This window comes from Chenopodium album, chromosome 4 (assembly GCF_948465745.1).
Source record: "Chenopodium album chromosome 4, dcCheAlbu1.1, whole genome shotgun sequence".
Classification (NCBI taxonomy): domain Eukaryota; kingdom Viridiplantae; phylum Streptophyta; class Magnoliopsida; order Caryophyllales; family Amaranthaceae; genus Chenopodium; species Chenopodium album.
Window position 1 is genome coordinate 12844036 of NC_137837.1, and position 19859 is coordinate 12863894.

Here is a 19859-nt window from a genome sequence, read left to right on the forward strand (position 1 = left end):
GTTAAGTTGGATGATATAGTTTGATACTTGTTTTCCCACTTGAAAATGCTTTAGTTAAATTTATGTCTCTCTTGTAATATCGAACTTATCCGTTCTCTATTTAAAATAAATATGAGTAGTCATATTATCCAATCTCTCATAAATGACGATATGCTTTTATATTGCTTGTATTCTTTATTTTCATCCTCTCCGCTCTCTATTATTAATATATGGAGTACTTTGTAGGTATATGTTAGGTTAAAATATCTAATGTGTGTGTTAGTGTGTAAAATGTTATTATTTTTTTTTCTACAAAATACAATACTGTACGAAAAATATTTTATAGTCTTATGAGGAGTTCGTGACATCCAAAATTACAATTTTTTTTTTTTTTTTTTGGAGGGACAATGCCTTGTGTGTAAACATTGCATACTGTATGGCCGAGTAATAATTATTTTATTATTTATTTTTGCAGTGTATGTTTAGGATATAACTCTTATCTCAAATTGAAATATACTTTGGCTTGAAATTTTAGAAAATTATTAACAATTGAAGCTAGAGCTGTATGATCTTGACTTGCTCAAAAAAGCTAAACTTCCTCGTTTGAAATTGCCTCCAATAATTGGGGTTACGTAGAATAACTAAGAACCAAAGACGTCCTACTCAAAATTTAACAATTGATGTGAATGTAGAAAATGGTCATTGCTAGACTCTTTTGCTTGTAAAAGTCCAGCAGAAATTAGGGGCCCAATAATATAGTTGGGAACAAATATCAGAAATTGCGATGTTTTGTAACTTTGTAAACGAACCTTCACTTGCTACTTTGCTAAATAATGTTGGGACATGGGAGAACCAAAAAAATTATGACTTCATTCGGACCATTCCTTTTGTTCAATGTCTACATATGAAAGATTTTTTAGTTGGTCAAGAAAAAAAAAAAAAAAAAAAAAATCAGGAAACCCTTCGTACGAGGAGAATTTCTAATACATCTGAAGAAAGGATTGGAATTAAAGAAGAGTTGTTACAACTTAGGGCCTGTTCTCTTCCGTTGAAATTCAGTTCAGTTCAGCTCTTAATTTACGTCTAATGATATTGCTAATGATATAAAGCCAAATTTCATTCTTTTAAGCTCTTATTACAACGACGACGACAACAACAACGACAACAACAACAACAACAACAACAACAACAACAACAACAACAACAACAATAATAATAATAGTAATAATAATATTAACAATAATAATAATAATAATAATAATAATAATAATAATCAATAAGTAATAAATAATAATAATAATAATAATAATAATAATAATAATAATAATCATCAATAAATAATAATAATAATAATAATAATAATAATAATAATAACAACAATAATAATAATTGAAATAATAGTACTAATAATAATAATCAATAAATAATAATAATAATCATCAATAAATAATAATAATAATAATAATAATAATAATAATAATAATAATAATAACAATAATAATAATAATACTAATAATAATAATCAATAAATAATAATAATAATAATAATAATTAATAGTTAATAATAATAATAATAATAATAATAATAATAATAATAATATGTACATTTGTATATACACATATGTATAGTAATAAATAATCAATAAATAATCAAAGATCACTAATCCGTAGTTAAAAATCACTAATTAATAAGTTCAGTTCATTTCAGTTCAGTTCAGCTGAGTTCAGTCAATCGGAACAGGCCCTTACAAGGACTAATGTCCATTCTATTGATAACTAAATGACCCACATTAGCAACCCAATCTGCCGCTTTATTTGCCTCTCGAAATATGTCGGATGCTCCGGTTGTTGAATTTGCTAAGAAGGTAGCGTTTGTCTGTAGTGATATGATCGATTTGCCATGGGATTGACCAATTACCTATAACGAAGTTGATGGCTAGAAGATTATCACCTTTGATGTGAATGTTCTTGATCTCTTTCTTGAGAGCTAGAAGAATGCCTTTGTGAAGTGAAGTAGCTTCTACTATGAAAACTTTGGTAATACCGAGATTGAAGGTGTGCACTCCAACAACTGTCACGGTCCTGATGATATTTCTGCTTCTGCAGAGTTGTTGAGAACTGAACCGTTGAAGTTGAATTTGAATTAGTACACCCAAGTTTTTTATGTTGAGCTTAGAAATACCTTTTGGAATACACTAACTTTTATATGTAACTAAATACAAGGGGTTACTCGGTTAGTGTTACAAGTGTAATTTCGTAAACATTATAGGTTTACTTGACAAGTAACCACTTTACAACTGATTTTTAATAATGAATTTCCCACAAATGTTCATTCAAGGATCACTATATAATTGTTTAAAAAAAAAAAAAAAAAAAAAAAAAAAAAAAAAAAAAACTATATAATGTAATTCGAAGTATGTATACTTACTACTTTTTTTTTTTTTTTTTTTTTTAACAGTAAGATACGGGAGATCCCCCTCTCATGATGAGAAGTCGAACTTAGGGGAGATGGAGGGACTAACCATCCCTCCACTATTTATTTTTCATAGAATTAAGGTTTTCCAAGCTCTTAATAGATCGTTTAATAGGCCTTATTTAATACTCCGTACCATGTTATTTTCCGGTCTCAAAACGTTCACTGTTGCTTTAGATACTAATCAATTCCTTTAGGTTCGCAAATAAGTTTCAAGGCAATTTGGAGGACAACATTCGAAGTATGTTTCTACAGAGAATTTAGAGTAGATTATAAGCAGCAGTCACAAAAATGCCAAACAACAGTTTTGCTTAGTCTTATTTTTTTCAAATGAGAAAGTCTAGAGGACTCCAAACCACATGCACAGTTTTGCACCATTTGAAATATCCCCAAGTATTTTTGATTCAATAAGTCTTGTGTTTGTAAAAGAGTTAGTTTATGCTTAACTTTTACTATAAAGGCTAATATGATTAGTCTAACAATAAATTAACACACATCCGCATTTTTGGAGAATTTGCGTTTTTAATTAGTACAAATACAAATTCAAAACAATTTACATCAAGTATTGGAAAAAAATGGCTAAATATATCCATATATTAAGAAAATACAAAATTATTCAAGTTTATTTTTTTAATATCACAATATTCACTAATTTTAGATACTTTCTTCAAAAATATTTAAAAGATAAAAAAAATAGTGATTCAAGAAATAATTTTAATTAGATTTTATAAAAAATAGTTAAACATTTATAGATTTGAGAAGAGGTTAGAAGTTTAGAACAAGTTACAAAGGAATGTGATTAGCTGCTTCGGCCACGGTAACCTAATTTCTGTAGCAGAATCTGTCCATAAAACTAATGAAAATGCCTTTCAGTTTAAGCTTTTCCCTTGTGAGACTGAGAAGGCTTCTTATTCTGAACCAAAAGAGGTAAAATCGTATGTAACTTCGAATATACGGAACGAATATTAAGCATACATTAGCATTATTAAGCGTACATTAGCATCATGCAGTAAAATTACACAATTTCAGTCAGAAAATCTGATGACAATGCTTACAGAATTCATGAAGCATGTATTATACATAGTACGTAAAATCAAGGACAGGATATTAAGGCAGAACATGAAAGTACAAGGCAAAAAGGCATACCAAACCAAGAATTCTGTGTTAACAACAGATAGTTAGATCACATCCCCATTAATCCCACAATCAAACAAGTGAAAAATACAAGGACTTAATGACTTTTTAATGGTATACATTATGTACTAATATAAGTTACAGAGATATACAACACATGTCACACAAAAGAAAAAAAAAACACGGGAAACAAGTCAGTCGAAAAATAATCAAGGTTGAGAGAAAAGGAAAGGAATTTCTTTTCCCTGATGAAGGTGTTTTCTTTTCCATCTTTCCCTTTCCGGTACCTATTCTTCAGGATAAAGAGCAAAAAAAGGAATAAAAACGCTAAAAAGCCAAGAAATTCCAAAATCTCGACCCACACGATACAAGTAAGCTTACTGATCATTAAGAATGAACAGCAATATCCGGGCTGCTCTTCTCTGTAATTTTAGCAGGAGTGTTTTTGGTAGTCTCCTTCACTTGCTTCAACCGACTCTTAACTAGTGGATCCTTCTTCTTAGGAGTAGAGCTATTCGGGGAAGAGCTTTCTCTCAGGTTTCCTAGGCTGCGCCTTGATGCACGTACATTATTCTTATCCTCAGACTGGGAGCTGATTGCATCACTGCAGCTCTTTCGGCGTCCAAATTTAGGTGACACAGCACGAGTTGTAGGAAGCTAGGATACCAATTGAAGATGCAAGTTAGTAAGTTGTACCCTCAAAAACTATGGTACATTAACTCTGAGTATCAGCCGTGTTATAGAGTCAATAAAAAAGGCATGTATCTTGGTTTACTATTTTTCAGCGGGAGAAAGAGAAATTGAAAGAAGATCCTGCCATGTTTTCCACTTACAAAAGCAAATTTTATTTTACTGCCTAGTGATCAGATCTATATAACCCTAAAGATAAGAAGAAACCTTGGAGGGGTTTATCTAACATCAAAGAGAAAAAATAAAATTTAAAAAACACAAAACTTGGATAGATATCCAAAACACCAATAAAAGATCCATGAAACAGATTGCTGAATCAATAGATCAAAAGTAATACAGAATTTTAGCTTAGTTCCTAATGAACAAATCTCACATTTAATTGCATTTGAAAAATCGAAAACCTTTCAATACTTGTGCTAAACATAGAGAATACAGATGATTTTCTTTTTTGTATCTTTGGTGCTACAAATGAAGAATGTATACTAGGGTGCTAAGGCCATTACTTAAAGCCAGGATATTCCAAGAAGTTGACATTGTAGGAAAAAACAGGCCAGAACTTAAGATTCTAATTAGCAAATGGAGAAAAAAATTTGCATTTCTCAATGCAACAAAAGGAAGATCATAAATGAAGCGAAAGAATCAAAGCCTGTAATGGACATAAAAATTGAAGCTGAGGCATAGACACCCTAATGCCAACTTCCTACATCACAGTATGGCCCAGCCAATGAAGCATGAGAAATACAGACTTCGGACAATTTAGTGACAGCAATGAAACACAAAAATAAAAATAAAATAAAATAAAATAAAATAAAAATAAAATAAATTGAGGACCCAGACCCAGCTGCAGAAAGTTGACAGCTTATAAACACAAAATAAAACAAGATTGCAGCTGAACCATCTAGCCTAGACTTGGATTCTAAGATATGAATGAAGAACAAAAAAATATTGACATGTACCTTCTTAAGCTCTTTTTTAGGTGGAGGCTTCTCATAGTAGAAATTGGGAACTGGATTAGCCCTGAACATCATGTTCTTCCTAAGTTGCTTTATAGCTGCTTCTTCATCTTCCTGTATTTGATAGTAAACAAAAAAAAAATATTGACGCACGGTTAATAATCTGTATCTACTATCTAGCCAATTTAACTTAACTCTTTAAACTTCATATAGGTAAATGGGTATTTACCTTAGTCCTAGCTTCATACTCCCGTTTCTCTGCTTCTAAAGCTTTGCGTTTCTCCTCCAGTTTTGCATAGTACTAGAAAGGAGAAATCAAAATAACTGAGGAATATTTCTAAACCATGAAATACACATCAAATGAGACCTCAGTCTCATCAAAAGTACCTCTTTGCGTTTCTCCAAACGATCAGTACAGGTGAATGTAGGAGCTACACCGACAGTAGTTCTGGATCTTGTCGTACGTGCTCTATTAAAGGTTGGTCAAGGACTGGCAACAAAGTGAACAATTTCAAACTATAACAAGAAGACTACTTTTAAGACTCTATCCTTAAGTAAAAGCCTACATAAAGAATAGAAACTGCTTATAGCCATATACTCAACATTCAGTCCCAAGAACAACTCCTAATGTGTCTTATTTGACTTTTTTAACTCAGCAAAAAAGTTGAACATTGACTAGATGCCAGAAACCGAATTAAAAGGCAATTACAAGATTTACAACAAATGCAGAAGCATAGATGTTGTGGCATTAAGATGGAGTCCAATTGAAGCAAAAAAAAAAAAAAAAAAAAAAAAAAAAAAAAAAAATGGAACAAGTTGACACAAATAAGATACTACAACCAACAATCCTCTCATGAGGTTCAACCGAGAAAGGACTTGAAACAGCTGGATAAATTTACAAAGACAAACTGATGTAGTTAAAAGAAAGGATACGAAGATGCCACAGACCAATTGTCATCGTCATCTGCAAAAGACCTCCTTGCTACAAATGGGGTAGTCGGCTGCAAAATAAACATCAACATCGCAACTGTAAGCAGGTTTCTAAACTTGCATAATGATCAAGTGCCATTTCACAAAATTTGGAAACGAAAATGAACAATGTACAATTCATCAGAGTCATGAGCCTCTGACTGATCAATATATATCATAATCAGGTAACACTGACCCAACCCAAAACCTTATCAAAAACTAACGCAACCCGCCTAAAGAAAACCCGATCTACATTCTAGAAAGCCCACATATAATGAAACATTACTTCAAAAATGCACTTTGAGCCTGCATATTAACTTATTAAGCTAGGCCAACCAAAACCCAACCCAGAATTTTCCTTTAACTGAAAACCACCCGAGCCAAACCAGCAAAACTTCACCAAAAGTTGGTTACAAAAACATTTCAATTCCTCAACTCAAAACCTTTCAGGCAACTCAACCAGCTGGAGGATAAACTAGAACATTCAAGCTGCCCCAACACTATTGAAAGTTAATAATGCAGATGTGAAGTAACCTGGGCAAATATATATAAAATTGTTCTACTATGTGACCATCATAACACTAATAACATGAACAGACTTCTTTATTGAGAATATTTCAGAGGGTGAAAAGAAGACTCCCTAAGAGTGGCCAAAGAGGTCTTAGGGGAAGTAAGGGGAAGAACTTCGGTACAGAGAGATACTTCGTGGTGGAATGAAGAGGTGAAAGCAGTAATTAAGCAAAAAAGGGAATGCTATCAAGCCTTAGGAAAATGTAGGAGTGATGAAACCTTTGCAGCGTATAAGGAGGCTAAGAGTAAGGCAAAGGCAGCTGTTCGCCAAGCAAAAGAAAAGGCATATCAGGAGGTTTATGAAAAGCTTGATTCCAAGGAGGGAGAAAGGATCATTTATAAGATGGCAAAGAGAAGACAAGAGGCAAGGAAGGATATTGGCATGGTGAAGTGTGTCAAAGATAAGAACCAAATGGTCCTAGTGCAAGAGGAGGGCATCAAGGACAGGTGGAAGGGGTACTTCGATGAATTATTTAATGGAAGTAATGGAGTTGTGATAGGAGATACCTCTATGAGTGATGAAGAAATCAACATGGAGTATGTGCGAAGGATTAGGAGAGTAGAGGTGGAGATTGCACTGAGGAAGATGAAACCTAAGAAGGCGGTTGGCCCTGATGGGGTACCGATAGAGGTGTGGAGGTGTTTGGGTAAGATTGGTATTGATTGGTTAACAAACCTTTTCAACAAGATATGGACGGCTACAAGGATCCCACAAGATTGGAGGAAGAGCACCTTGGTCCCGGTTTATAAAAACAAAGGAGACGCTCAAGATTGTTCTAACTATCGAGGAATTAAGCTTATGAGCCATACTATGAAGTTGTGGGAAAGGGTGATTGAACAAAGGTTGAGGGCATGCACAAGCATTTCAGATAACCAATTTGGTTTTATGCCTGGGAGATCTACTATGGAGGCAATCCATTTGATAAGACAAATGATGGAGTTTTATAGGGTAAAGAAGAAAGATCTTCATATGGTCTTTATTGATTTAGAGAAGGCATATGACAAGGTGCCAAGAGAGATACTTTGGTGGGCAATGTTGAAGAAAGGTATCCCACGAAGGTATGTAGACCTAGTTAAGGATATGTATCGGGATGTGTCAACAAATGTGAGGACATGCGGAGGGTTGACAAAAGATTTCCCTATTACAATCGGATTGCATCAAGGGTCTGCATTAAGCCCTTTTCTTTTTGCAACGGTTCTAGACGAATTAACTAGACCAATTCAAGATGAGGTTCCATGGTGTATGCTGTTCGCAGATGATATCGTTTTGGTGGATGAGACTAAGGATGGGGTTAATGTCAAGTTGGAGCAATGGAGGCAAAGGTTGGAATCTAGAGGGTTTAAGCTAAGTCGGAGTAAGACTGAATATTTGGTATGTCGTTTTGGCACTCAGAGGGGGACAAGCAATGAAGTGGTGAGTTTGGATGGAAAGGATTTGACCATGAGTGAATGTTTTAAGTACCTAGGGTCGATCATCCAGAAGAATGGTGACATTGATCAAGACGTGACCCACAGGATTAAGTCAGGGTGGCTTAAATGGAGAGCGGCCACGGGAGTGCTATGCGACCGCAGCATTCCCTTAAAGTTGAAGGGAAAATTCTACAGGACTGCCATAAGACCAGTGTTGCTCTATGGTACAGAATGTTGGGCTTCTAAGAAAGAGCATATTAAAAAGATGGAGGTTACGGAAATGCGCATGTTAAGGTGGATGTGTGGAAACACTTTAAGAGATAGAATCAGAAATGAGGTTATTCGCAAGAAAGTAGGTGTGGCGGGCATTGTAGATAAATTAAGGGAAAATCGTCTGCGTTGGTTTGGACATGTAAGACGGAGACCCGAGGGTGCACCGGTGCGAAGAGTGGAAGAGTGGGACCATGGAGGGATTAAACGAGGAAGAGGGAGACCAAAGATGACTTGGTTGGAAGGAGTGAGGAAGGATATGAAGTGCATGGATTTACGTGAGGATGAAGTTTTGGATCGTAAGGGATGGAGGAGAAAGATTTTTGTTGATGACTACACGGAATAATCAAATTTGGTTCATGTTAGCCGACCCCACTTTTGGGATTAAGGCTTTGATTGATTGATTGATTGATTGATTGAAAAGAAGACTCCCTATTTTCTCCTCAACAATCCTAAGTGTTGCTCCAAAAGGACATAACCAATCAAGGTGACAACTGACAAGTTTGCATATTATTATCTGATATAGAGCATGTGAGAAGCAGGATAGATATATATGACATTATAAATTTCTACTTCCGCAAGATCAAATGATGAGTTGAGAAAAGCTCTATGAGAAATTATTAAACACCACCACCTTAAGCACTGAATTCCATTAGTCACCTGTGATTTTCGGGAAGAGCTAGGAGACTTTGGATTGCTTGGAGATGGAGAAACAGGAGTTTCAGCTGCTCTAGGACTTTCCCACACTTGCTTGTCAACTCTAACATTAGTAGGTTTCTGAGGAGTGTTCATCTTCAAGTTTCCAGCATCTGTTGTTCCAGATGTGGCTTTATCGGGGGAGCTCATCTTCTGATCCTCAGCTATAGGAGACTTGATATCAAGCTTTTCAGTATCGAAATTGATGCTCTTAATGGCCAAAACCTCTTGATTTTCACAGCTGTTTTCAGCACGTGGAACCTCTGAGGTGCATTCCTTCACCTCACAATCCTTTAGTTCAATGTTTCCTTCAGGTGCTTTAGGATTTGCCTCCTGGTCTGAACCAACAGAGACTTTTGGCTTTACCTTGGCAAAAGAGGACTTATTTTGCTCTATGCGTACACCTGTAACCTCTCTTCCCATTACACTGCACGTTACACAACCAGAAAAATGATACTGTTATATCTCCCGGTAAGATTGAGTATAATATTGGTAGCAGATAAGTAGAAACACCACCACCAAATTATCATTGAATTTATCTAGTTCACTAGTATATTAACGAAAAAGTGTACAAAACGTTGACCATTTTTATTTGTATACGAACATATACTTAATGATAAATTGCAAAGAAACAAAGATGCAAAAGCACATCCACACAAATCTTGAGCATCTTTCTATTCTAGTAAATAACATAAGCGGAGTTACTCGGAATTCATCAATCCATTTTTTTCATCAATTAAGTCATGGTATACAAAAACATTAAAAGAAGAATGCTATTAGCAATGTCCCAAGTAACACACATATGTTAGGTTTAAACTTTCTAAACACAACACACCATTCTCAATATCAAATGCTCCTAAAATATCCTTGTCACTAACCCTCATCGCCTTCCTTTCTATATCCAATGATACACCTTCATTGTAATTTTTTTAATTTATTATGAGAATGGGCCAAGAGGGAATGAGATGGAAATGAAATTAGAATTAGGTGCTTTGGATATACAACCAACAGTAAAAATCATACGTTTAGCAACCAATTATTGGATGATCCAAGACCACCACAATCCCCATTAAAATTTTAAAAAAAACCGCGGAAAATTAGTATTGCATAATCCATGATCACCAAGCCATCCCCAACAACATGAGAAAAAATCCACGATGAAGAAATCACCATAGAAAAACAAAATTTACTCCTAATACTTAAAGTTCATAATTGGTTGGGCTTATGAATGTCATGGTGGTGACTTTAGCACACATAAATATATTTTTGCATTTGCAAAATTATTGTTCAACAAACATATGGTAAAAACATACAAGTATTACCTAAAATCATACAAGTATTACTTTCTGTTTACCTAAAATTCATATTCTCAAATCTCAACACCTTCACCTCCCTTTTTTCTCGCCAAACAGAATTTTTTATATTAAAAAATATTATTAAAAAAAAGAAGTATGAAATCTTCAAGTGCCATCAATGTCTTTTTTTTTTTTTTTTTTTTTTTTTTTTTTTTTGACGTGAATGCCATCAATTTCATTCAACAGTAATCATTCATTTTTAAATAAAGTATGTAAGAATCATTCCGAAATTCTATCAGGGTTTTACTTGGTCTAATTTGACTTTGAAAGGTTAAACAATTTTATTTTTATTTTTTTTAAAAAAATAAATAAATAAAAGGATAAGATTAATAGAAAAATTAGACATCATAAACAGGAAAATTAGACATCATAAATAGGAAAATTAGCACAATCTAATTAGCAATTAGATCAAACACATAATCATCATAACTTTAAAAAAAATTAAGCATTAGAAAAGAAATTAAATTATCCATGCCAAAAAAATACAAACAAATTATTTATGCCAAAACAAACAAATAAAACAAACAAAAATTGCCAACTCAATTATTTTAGGCAGACAATGAGAGGTTTTATTAGGACCCAATGAAAAATCTAACTCAATCCTTAAAAATTTAATAATATTATAAAAAAAATCTGACAATAAAAAGGGGGAAAATGAAAATCCTTTAAAAAGATAAATGCATGAATATTCCATATATTTGTACCCTCTTCCCCTGCTTTCCCAAAATCACCTCCTTTAATTTTAAAAAATTAAAAATATATTCAACACCCAGATACAAAAAAATAAACATGGCAAAAAGAATATGAATCCTAAAAAAAAATTCCCAGAAAAAGCAAAAAAAATATATAAAAAAGGAGAAATTTTGAGCTTAAATTCTCTTATTCCATAAAATTAATCTTCAAATTAATGGAAAAAATTAGGGAAATCAGAGCTTGAAAATATTACTCATATTAATTTTTTTAATATAAAATAAAAAGAGAAAATTAGAAAAATCCAAGTAATGTAGAAGAGAAAGACAAAAACTTTATTACACCCAGAAAATTAAAAGATAAACCATGATAGATCAAGCAGCATTGCAAACAAAAACAAACAAAAATAAAAATATAAAACAAAAACAAAAAAAAATTAAAAATGAAGAAAATAATAAAAGAAAGAAGAGAAATTTGAACTTACGCTTTGGAGCTCGGATCTGAGAAAGATCTCGAACCTCAAGCTTAATTTTTTTTTTTTTTTTTTTTTTTTTTTTTGGGTTAAACTTGTTTTCTCCTGTTTCTCTCTCTTGCTCAATTGAAAAAGAACCCAATAAATTGGTGAAAATTAATTGATTTTTTTTTTATTTTTTGGGTAAAAAGGAGTATTTTTCTGAGAGTGGTGGACTGGTGGGATTTAGGAGGAGAGAGAAAGAAGAGAGAGAAAAAGGCTTAAACCTGTGGTTTGTCGTGCCGTTGTTTATTTATAGTCAATTCTTACTCTTTTTCTTTCTTTGTTTTTTTTAAGAATTTAACGCCGTTAGCTAACTCCATTTTGTAAAATTCAGTTAAACCCTCTTTATTTTTGGCCCCATTTTTAAAAATTGTTTTTTTATACAACAATTGAATTAGATACTCCCTCCCGTTTTTTAAAGAGCTCTATCGGAGATTTTGACACCATTTATCATATATACTTTGATTAATGTTTGTGAATTATATATAAGGAAAAAAAAATAATACTGTATAATCTTGTACATACTTATTGAAATCTTCTGAATGAGTATTATGAATGTTCAATTAGTTGCGTAAAAAAAGTGTTTAATTGTTTTTTTTTTTTTTTTGAGAAAAAATTTTAATTGTTATAATTTATAATTAATGATGATTAAAGAAGATATTAGCCAAATATTTGCTTTGACATAAGTAGCATGTCACTATGAGACACTTTTTTTTTTTTTTTTGAGGGGACACTATGAGACACTTAAAAGAACTGAAGGAGTAATGGTGATAAATTTAAGATTTTAAAAATAAATTATATGACATTTTGTAAATTTTTGTGATTCGTCTATCTATATTAATTCTATTATAAACTTGTTACTTTTTTATTTCTTTATTTATTTATTTATACACGTGTATTTTTTTGTTAAAGAACTCCTTAATTATACGGGGTATAAAATATTATTCATATAAAGCTACAATTGTTTTTTTGTTTGAAAGACATCAAGCTACAATTTATTTTAAGAAATACTTTTATTTTCTCTCTTTTTTCCCCCTACTTTTATTCGTTGCCTCTTTTTTTAAAATCCTTTTTTTATAACCATTGCCCACGTGTCGCTTTCTTAATAAAAAAAATCCCGCCTAAATGCATTGATGATGTCATCTTTTTTTTTTTTTTTTTTGAAAGCTATCATGTTTAACATTTTTGAAATTTAAATATTGGAAGCTTCCACATTATAACTAAAATCTATCAATTTATCGTAGAAAATTGAAACAATTTTAAATAGCACATTAATAAATGACCTCCTACATTGAACTATGAATTAGATTACGTTAAGCGGATACTATATCATAATTTTGATTAAAATAAAAAAATTTGAAATTACAAAATATATGTAATTCTTATTTAAATTCATGTATAATAGCAATTTATTTTTAAAATGTACAAATTAATAATAGGCTTTATATAAACCATGCATCGCACGGGTTCTAACCTAGTTAATTATATTATAAACTTGTTACTTTTTTATTTCTTTATTTATTTATTTATTTATACACGTGTATTTTTTGTTAAAGAACTCCTTAATTATACGGGGTATAAAATATTATTCATATCAAGCTACAATTGTTTTTTTGTTTGAAAGACATCAAGCTACAATTTATTTTAAGAAATACTTTTATTTTCTCTCTTTTTTTCCCTACTTTTATCGTTGCCTCTTTTTTTTAAATCCTTTTTTTCCATCCCTTTGGTCTTCTCTTCCCCTTCTGTATTTATCTCTTCCCCTTTCCCTTTCCTATCCATTATAATTCTCTTAATTATCCATAGCTTTGTCTTTTCATTATTGCATAGTACGAAGTATATAATATGAGGAAGCCCCATTTAGGATTTTAGGGTCCGTTCTCATTAACTGAAATGAGTTGAACTGAGTTGAACATAACTGAACTGAACTTATTAGAGCTGAACTGAACTAAACTGAGCTGAACTGAAATGAATATTTTATGAGAGAAGGAAATTAGAAATTAAACATAACTAAAAACAATATGATAAGAACAGGGCCTTGGTCACTGGGATAAACAAAAATTGTTTATCATATGCCATTTTGATAAATAAATCAACAACTTTATCCAATCGTCATCAATGTGGGATCCGTTTTTATTATAAAAAAATAAAAATAAAATAAAAAAAAAAACTATTGATTTAAGGCAGGTTCTGTTCAGCTTAATTTCAGTTCAGTTCAGTTCAGTTCAGTTCAGTTCCAATAAATTCAGTTCAGTTTTTCATTTCCTTCTCTCATAAACAATACATTTAAGCTCTATTCAGTTCAGTTCAACCCAAATCAGTTCATTTCAGTTCAGTTCAGTTGTTTTTAGTAAATTTGAACAGGATCTTATTTACGAAAATGACATATGATAAACAATATATATGTATCTCATAGATGAACTTGTATTTACTCATATAATATGTGCTTTTATAACTCACACTACTCTGTCTACTTCTTTTTGCATATCAATTTCCATTGTTTACAATCTTGGGATTACCATGTTGGCTATCGATTAGTCTCCCATTGATATGTGACAATTACGACATGATCATTTATTTAGGTATCTTTTATTTACTCTCTAATTCTGATCTCCTTCGTAAAATAATGTAGGTTAAACATATCAATACATGTTAATTCCTTTATCCTTAATAGAAGAAGAGATTATAATTTGGACATACTTCTATCAAAAATTTGTCATGAGATACCTTTACTTTAATTTAATTTTGTTGTCATTTATTTATACTCGATCTGGAAATTTTAATTTTGTAGCACAAGCCCTCAAAAGTGTTACACGAATTAATTTTAGTCCTCCTATAGTATATATAATGAATTTTAAATAGTGAATTATATGCTTATTTTATTTACTTATAAGAAGTATTATTTTCCTTCATATGTACATGTGTTTGGTGACAAATGAACAACAATAAATAACACATTGACAAGGATTTTGATAAGAATGTTCCATGAACATTAGCCCAAATAGTTGATCAAAGAATTTGGAATCATCATTAATTGACATTGTAATAGTTTGCCTAATGGCGACATTGAAACCATGCATGTATCTATCGCAAGGGCATCTACAACATGTGTGGTCTACATTTTTGACATGCATGCTCAAGTGCTCAACATCTAAAATTATATTAGATCGATCAATGGTACCGTGACCTTCATCAAAAAGGGTCCAATTCGATATCATAGTCGCACTAATTTTAAATAATGTCAATTGTATATTCTTTAAACACATCTCACGTACAAATGTAATGTGCACGATATTGTCTAGGATATTAACTAATTTAATATATGATACTCTTTACTTATTTTTATACTTCATATATTTAAAATTAAAAAAATAATAATAAAAAAATCTTGGAAGTGGGATTTTTTTTTATTTTTTTATTTTTTTTTATGATCCAAGTAGGAAATTTAGTTGTTAATTTATTTATTTTTTTAAAAAAACAAAAAAAATAAATAAATAAAATAAAATTGAAGAGGATTATAGTGGGTGAGAATGAAATAGTTCAAGTAAAAGAGACAAAACGGCTAGTGCTTGGAAGTTTGGAACCTAATTGATTTGAATAATGATAAATGCTAGCATCAACAATTACAAAAGAATGTGCAATTATATACTTCTACATTGCATCAAAAAAAAATTTATATACTTCTTCAATTCCTCAATTTTTATTTAGTGACAACGAACAATACTAATTTCTACACTATTCATAAATTTTACATTTTTATAAATCAAGAAAAAATTTAGTCATTTGAGATCTTAATAGAATTGTAGTCCTACGATACGGTATAGCTTCAAAATATTAATTATTTATAATTTTTATTTGTTAATAGCTAAAGACGATATTCGAATAAAGTTATGCATTAACATGTATGAAAAGTAAATAAAGATTTCAATATTATTTTATTCTTCTACAAGCATATACAAAGTATATAGACGGGGGGAAACATCTTTTCGCACCATCAAAGATGCCCTTAACTTTTATATCATTCTTATAGAAGATAATAAAGTTGTTGTACTTTTTTGTTTTACACATTCAAACACCTTTATATGAACATATATGCAAGAATAAGTTAATTTGTGGGGGTGTGTAACTTAACAATGGAAGGTAGGTCGGATAGAAACATATGCAATAAAGCATATGCTTCATGTATAATGTCAAAAAATGATGAAGGAAACAAAAATGTTTTCACTCAAATCAATTCAAAAGTTGGAAGTTTCCATTACTAGAGATAAACACTAGAAGGAAGGCAAAGGAAACTTCCAACTAAGTGATCAAAATTGGGAAGAAGACTTTACTAGTTGCTACTATACATTGCCCTTATAAAGAGCACAACCATGCACAAATAAAATTGGAAATTAGGTGATAAATTGCTTTTATTTTGTTCTCATTTAAATTGATTTCTACACTTGGCACTTGTTTTATGTCCTATTACATCTTTTCATTGCTAGCTAACTAGTGGTAATGTCCTAAAGTTGCACTATTTCAATGGCATAAAATGTTGGCACCTTTTTAGTACTATAGTCATGAAGCACCCGCCTTTTGCATTCAAATGATCATGACTTTCACTTGATAAATTTAAATTTGGTTATTTTAAATATTTTATGTAGTTTCAAGTAGGATTATGAATAGTATGCACTTAATTATTTATATTATTAAATTATATAAGTATCTCGATCTCATATAATTCATAGTTTTCACTTTGAAATGTTTATATACACGCAACACACCTCAAAAGGGTATGATATAATAAACTAATACGCTGGCTTTGAGTTTCCATAACTTGAATTATAGGTAGTCAGGTACATAATAATAATAATAATAATATTTTAATAATAATAATAATGAAACTTACAATTTTGATAAATAATAATAAAATAAAATAAAAACATGGTAATTAGTAATTATATACTAGACTAATTAAAGTATTTTTAAAAATCAAAAGATTGTTGACTTCATCAAAAATACATATAGTGGACTTTTTAAATCCATGAAGAATATTTTGTAATATTATATTCATGTATTTAACTATTAAAAATATAGAAATTAAAAATTGTTGTTGATGGGCAATCTTAATGATGTGATTTAGACTTGTAAATTGTAATGTGCCTACTAAGGACTTGGGATGAAAATTTAGCCAAAAAGTTATTATCATGAGTAGAATAGTCAGCAAAAATCCTTTAAACATGATTTTAATTAGTTTCAAATCACTATCAAAATTGCGTGTGGATTTCATTATTTGGTCTAATCCAATTGAAAAGGTCGATAGTTATCTAGAAAATAATTCCAAACTTGATTATTAATTTGATGGTGGAAATTGCCCAAATTACAAATTAAACTCAAATAAAGTCATATTTCATCTTTAGATTGCTGATTTAGATGCACTATGAAAGCATTAGACATGTAATGCTAATAGTGTCAAAACTTTTGATTAATTAATTATCATTTTTTGTCTAATCCAACTGACAAGTTTGATAGTTATATCTTCAAAATAATTTTGAAGTTGACTACAACTCTACAATTAGAAGCACAAATAATGTATCTTTCATTTAAATTATTTTTACAATATATTATTAGTAGTAGTATTCAAGTACTAGGTAGTGCACGAAGAGGATTAGGTGGTATGTGAGTCATGCTCGATTTTTAATAAAAACATGATCAAGTTGGTGCTTGTATAATGCATTCAATAGTTACAAAAATACTTGAATGATGATTTAGCGCATTCCATATTAGGTTTTTAATTATTTTGATAACATACACTACTTTGGAATAATAATTTAGCAAAGAATTTCATACACAACTTATCACGATTTTGATAAAAATTAAAAGTGCAAAACAATATTTCACATGGCCATATTCTTCCTTGCGTATAAATTTAAAATACGGTTAAAATCGATTATTTTGGGTAATTTTAAAGTACCAAAATGAGTTATCATAAACACATTTTTGAAAACAAAATGGGGGTACACTACTTTGAGTTCAATAATGTTTTGGTATTGATTTCTTAATTACCAGTATATTATGTAGTAGGTTAGTACATATTGTCATGTGAGATTTTGAACTAGGTATGGTGGTTCAATAAAATTATATTTAAAGTAGAGAAATTCTCAATGGTAACCCCCAACATTTGCTACACACACATGGTGATCCTCTTGAAAACTAATTATATAAAATGACCTTAGTTAAAAATTTCATCTCAATCATAACCTTAGCTTATTTCAGTAAATATTAAATAGGAAATTTTGTGAAAAACTACCTATTATAATCCAGAATTTGCGAGAAACTACCTATTAAAAAAAATGTTGTAATTGACTACCTAATTTTTTAAAAATGTTGTAATTTACTACCTTTACGCCGGATTATGAAGGAGTTTGACCAAAATTCTCCGGCGTTGACTTGGTCACGTGACACTTGATGAAAGAAAAAGGTCATTAAGTGTCACGTGATGGTCACGTGACCAAGTCAACACCGGAGAACTTTGATCAAACTCCTTCATAATCCGGCGTAAGGTAGTAAATTACAACATTTTTCGAAAATTAGGTAGTGAATTACAACATTTTTTTTAATAGGTAGTTTCTCGCAAATTCTGGACTATAATAGGTAGTTTTTCACAAAATTTCCTATTAAATATGGTTAATTTTATACAAGTATATTTTTTTAATAAAAAAAAAAAAACTAAAAAAATTAACCCTACCACCAATAATCGGCCACCCCCAGCTGCCAGCCACTATATCTCCCTTTCCGGGAACACTAACGCAGGCTACTCCAACCGCTGGCAACAATACCTAGGCTCCCCCGACCGTCAGTGACACTGCGCCAACTCCAGGCCACCTCGACCACCGCCAAGTCAGATTCTCAAATCCTCGCCCACTATATCCTCCCTCTCTCTCCTCCTTCTCACTGTCACCACCACTAGATCGCCGAACTCAGAACCTCGACCAGACGACCACCAAACCCAAACCACAACCGCCCCTAGACCACCAAATTACCTAGAACCAATCACCGATCCTAGCCTCCCCCTCTCTCTTTATTCCTCACCCTAGATTTCTCTCTTTATCTTCCGCCTTCTCTGATCCCCACCCAAAATTGAAACCTCAAACCCTAAACCCACCACCCTTCCTTGACCAAAACCATGCCCACGGCAAAGCGGCGAAAAAAGGTCAGATGAGAAGGAATGGTTAGAGGAAAGAGAGTTGTGAGGTAAGGGTTCAAGTTTAGGCAGAGGAAAGGGTGGAGGCAATGGTTCATTCGGCGGTTTGGGTGGGAGGTCGACGTTTCATATTAGGGGGTTCGGTGGCTCCGGTGAGGATGGATAAAGGTGGTGTTGGCTACGTCTGATAGGGGATGAGGGTGGAAGTGGTGGCTGGGTTGGTGATTTTTTTTTTTTAGTTTTTTTTTTCAAAGCTAACCATAATTAGTTTTTTCTAACTAAAAAACAATCATTTAAGTTATAAGTGAGATAAATTAAATTCTTAATTAGGGTAATTTTGTATAATAAAAAAAAGGGGGAGGTCATCAGATTTGTGTAGCAAAACTTGGGGGTCATCATTGTGAATTTCCCTTTAAGATATATATAATCATGTTTGTTAATATTTTTATCGATCTATATGCATAATTAATTGTGTATATTATTCATCAAAGATATATTTTGATTCATTAAAAGTATTAGGTTTCAAATATATAGGAAACGGAAAGATTAATTAAGATAAAGTTGATCAACTTTTTCTATATCGGATGAACGAATAAAATAGACCAGCCAACAACCAACAACCAACAACTCACCTCGATCTATACGTACTAAGCTACGATGTAACAACTATAATAGAACAAAAATGATCATATTTTATCATAAATCGTAACAACTAACAACTACTCTATATTATCACATATATTAACAACTAATTTTGCCGAACTGAAGTAGTTCTAATGTTTTGAAAATTGAAAAATATATTAATGAGACAATTGATCATCACGTATATCACATATTCACATATGGGTGGGTTGGTATAATTCATATGGTGTGCGTAGAAGATTGAACATTTTTTTTTTTGGGTGCAAATAGAAGACATAATTAACATAGGATATCATGCTATGCAAGTTTTAAAATAAATTCTTTTGTTTTT

The 19859-nt window shown here is 31.5% G+C and overlaps 1 protein-coding gene across 1 annotated transcript; it reads right to left on the reverse strand.

The window, feature by feature from the left end:
* Nucleotides 1-3595: 3595 nt before the first annotated feature.
* Nucleotides 3596-11918, reverse strand: LOC145628929 (protein WVD2-like 3). The gene is made up of 7 exons (XM_081681364.1): nt 11674-11918; nt 9109-9571; nt 6163-6230; nt 5617-5698; nt 5459-5530; nt 5233-5343; nt 3596-4243 (listed from the first exon to the last, which is right to left on the reverse strand). The coding sequence occupies exons 2-7, from the start codon at nt 9565-9567 to the stop codon at nt 3974-3976; spliced, it is 1062 nt and encodes a 353-aa protein (XP_081537490.1). The 5' UTR covers nt 9568-9571; nt 11674-11918; the 3' UTR covers nt 3596-3973.
* Nucleotides 11919-19859: the final 7941 nt, after the last annotated feature.

Bases quoted from the DNA above. Each gene is read 5' to 3' on its own strand.
- LOC145628929 (XM_081681364.1), bottom strand. From the start codon at position 9,567: ATGGGAAGAGAGGTTACAGGTGTACGCATAGAGCAAAATAAGTCCTCT. The intron at 5,344-5,458 runs GTAAATACCCAT...TATCAAATACAG, and splicing joins AGTATGAAGCTAGGACTAAG to GAAGATGAAGAAGCAGCTAT. The intron at 4,244-5,232 runs GTACATGTCAAT...TTGGTATCCTAG, and splicing joins CTAAAAAAGAGCTTAAGAAG to CTTCCTACAACTCGTGCTGT.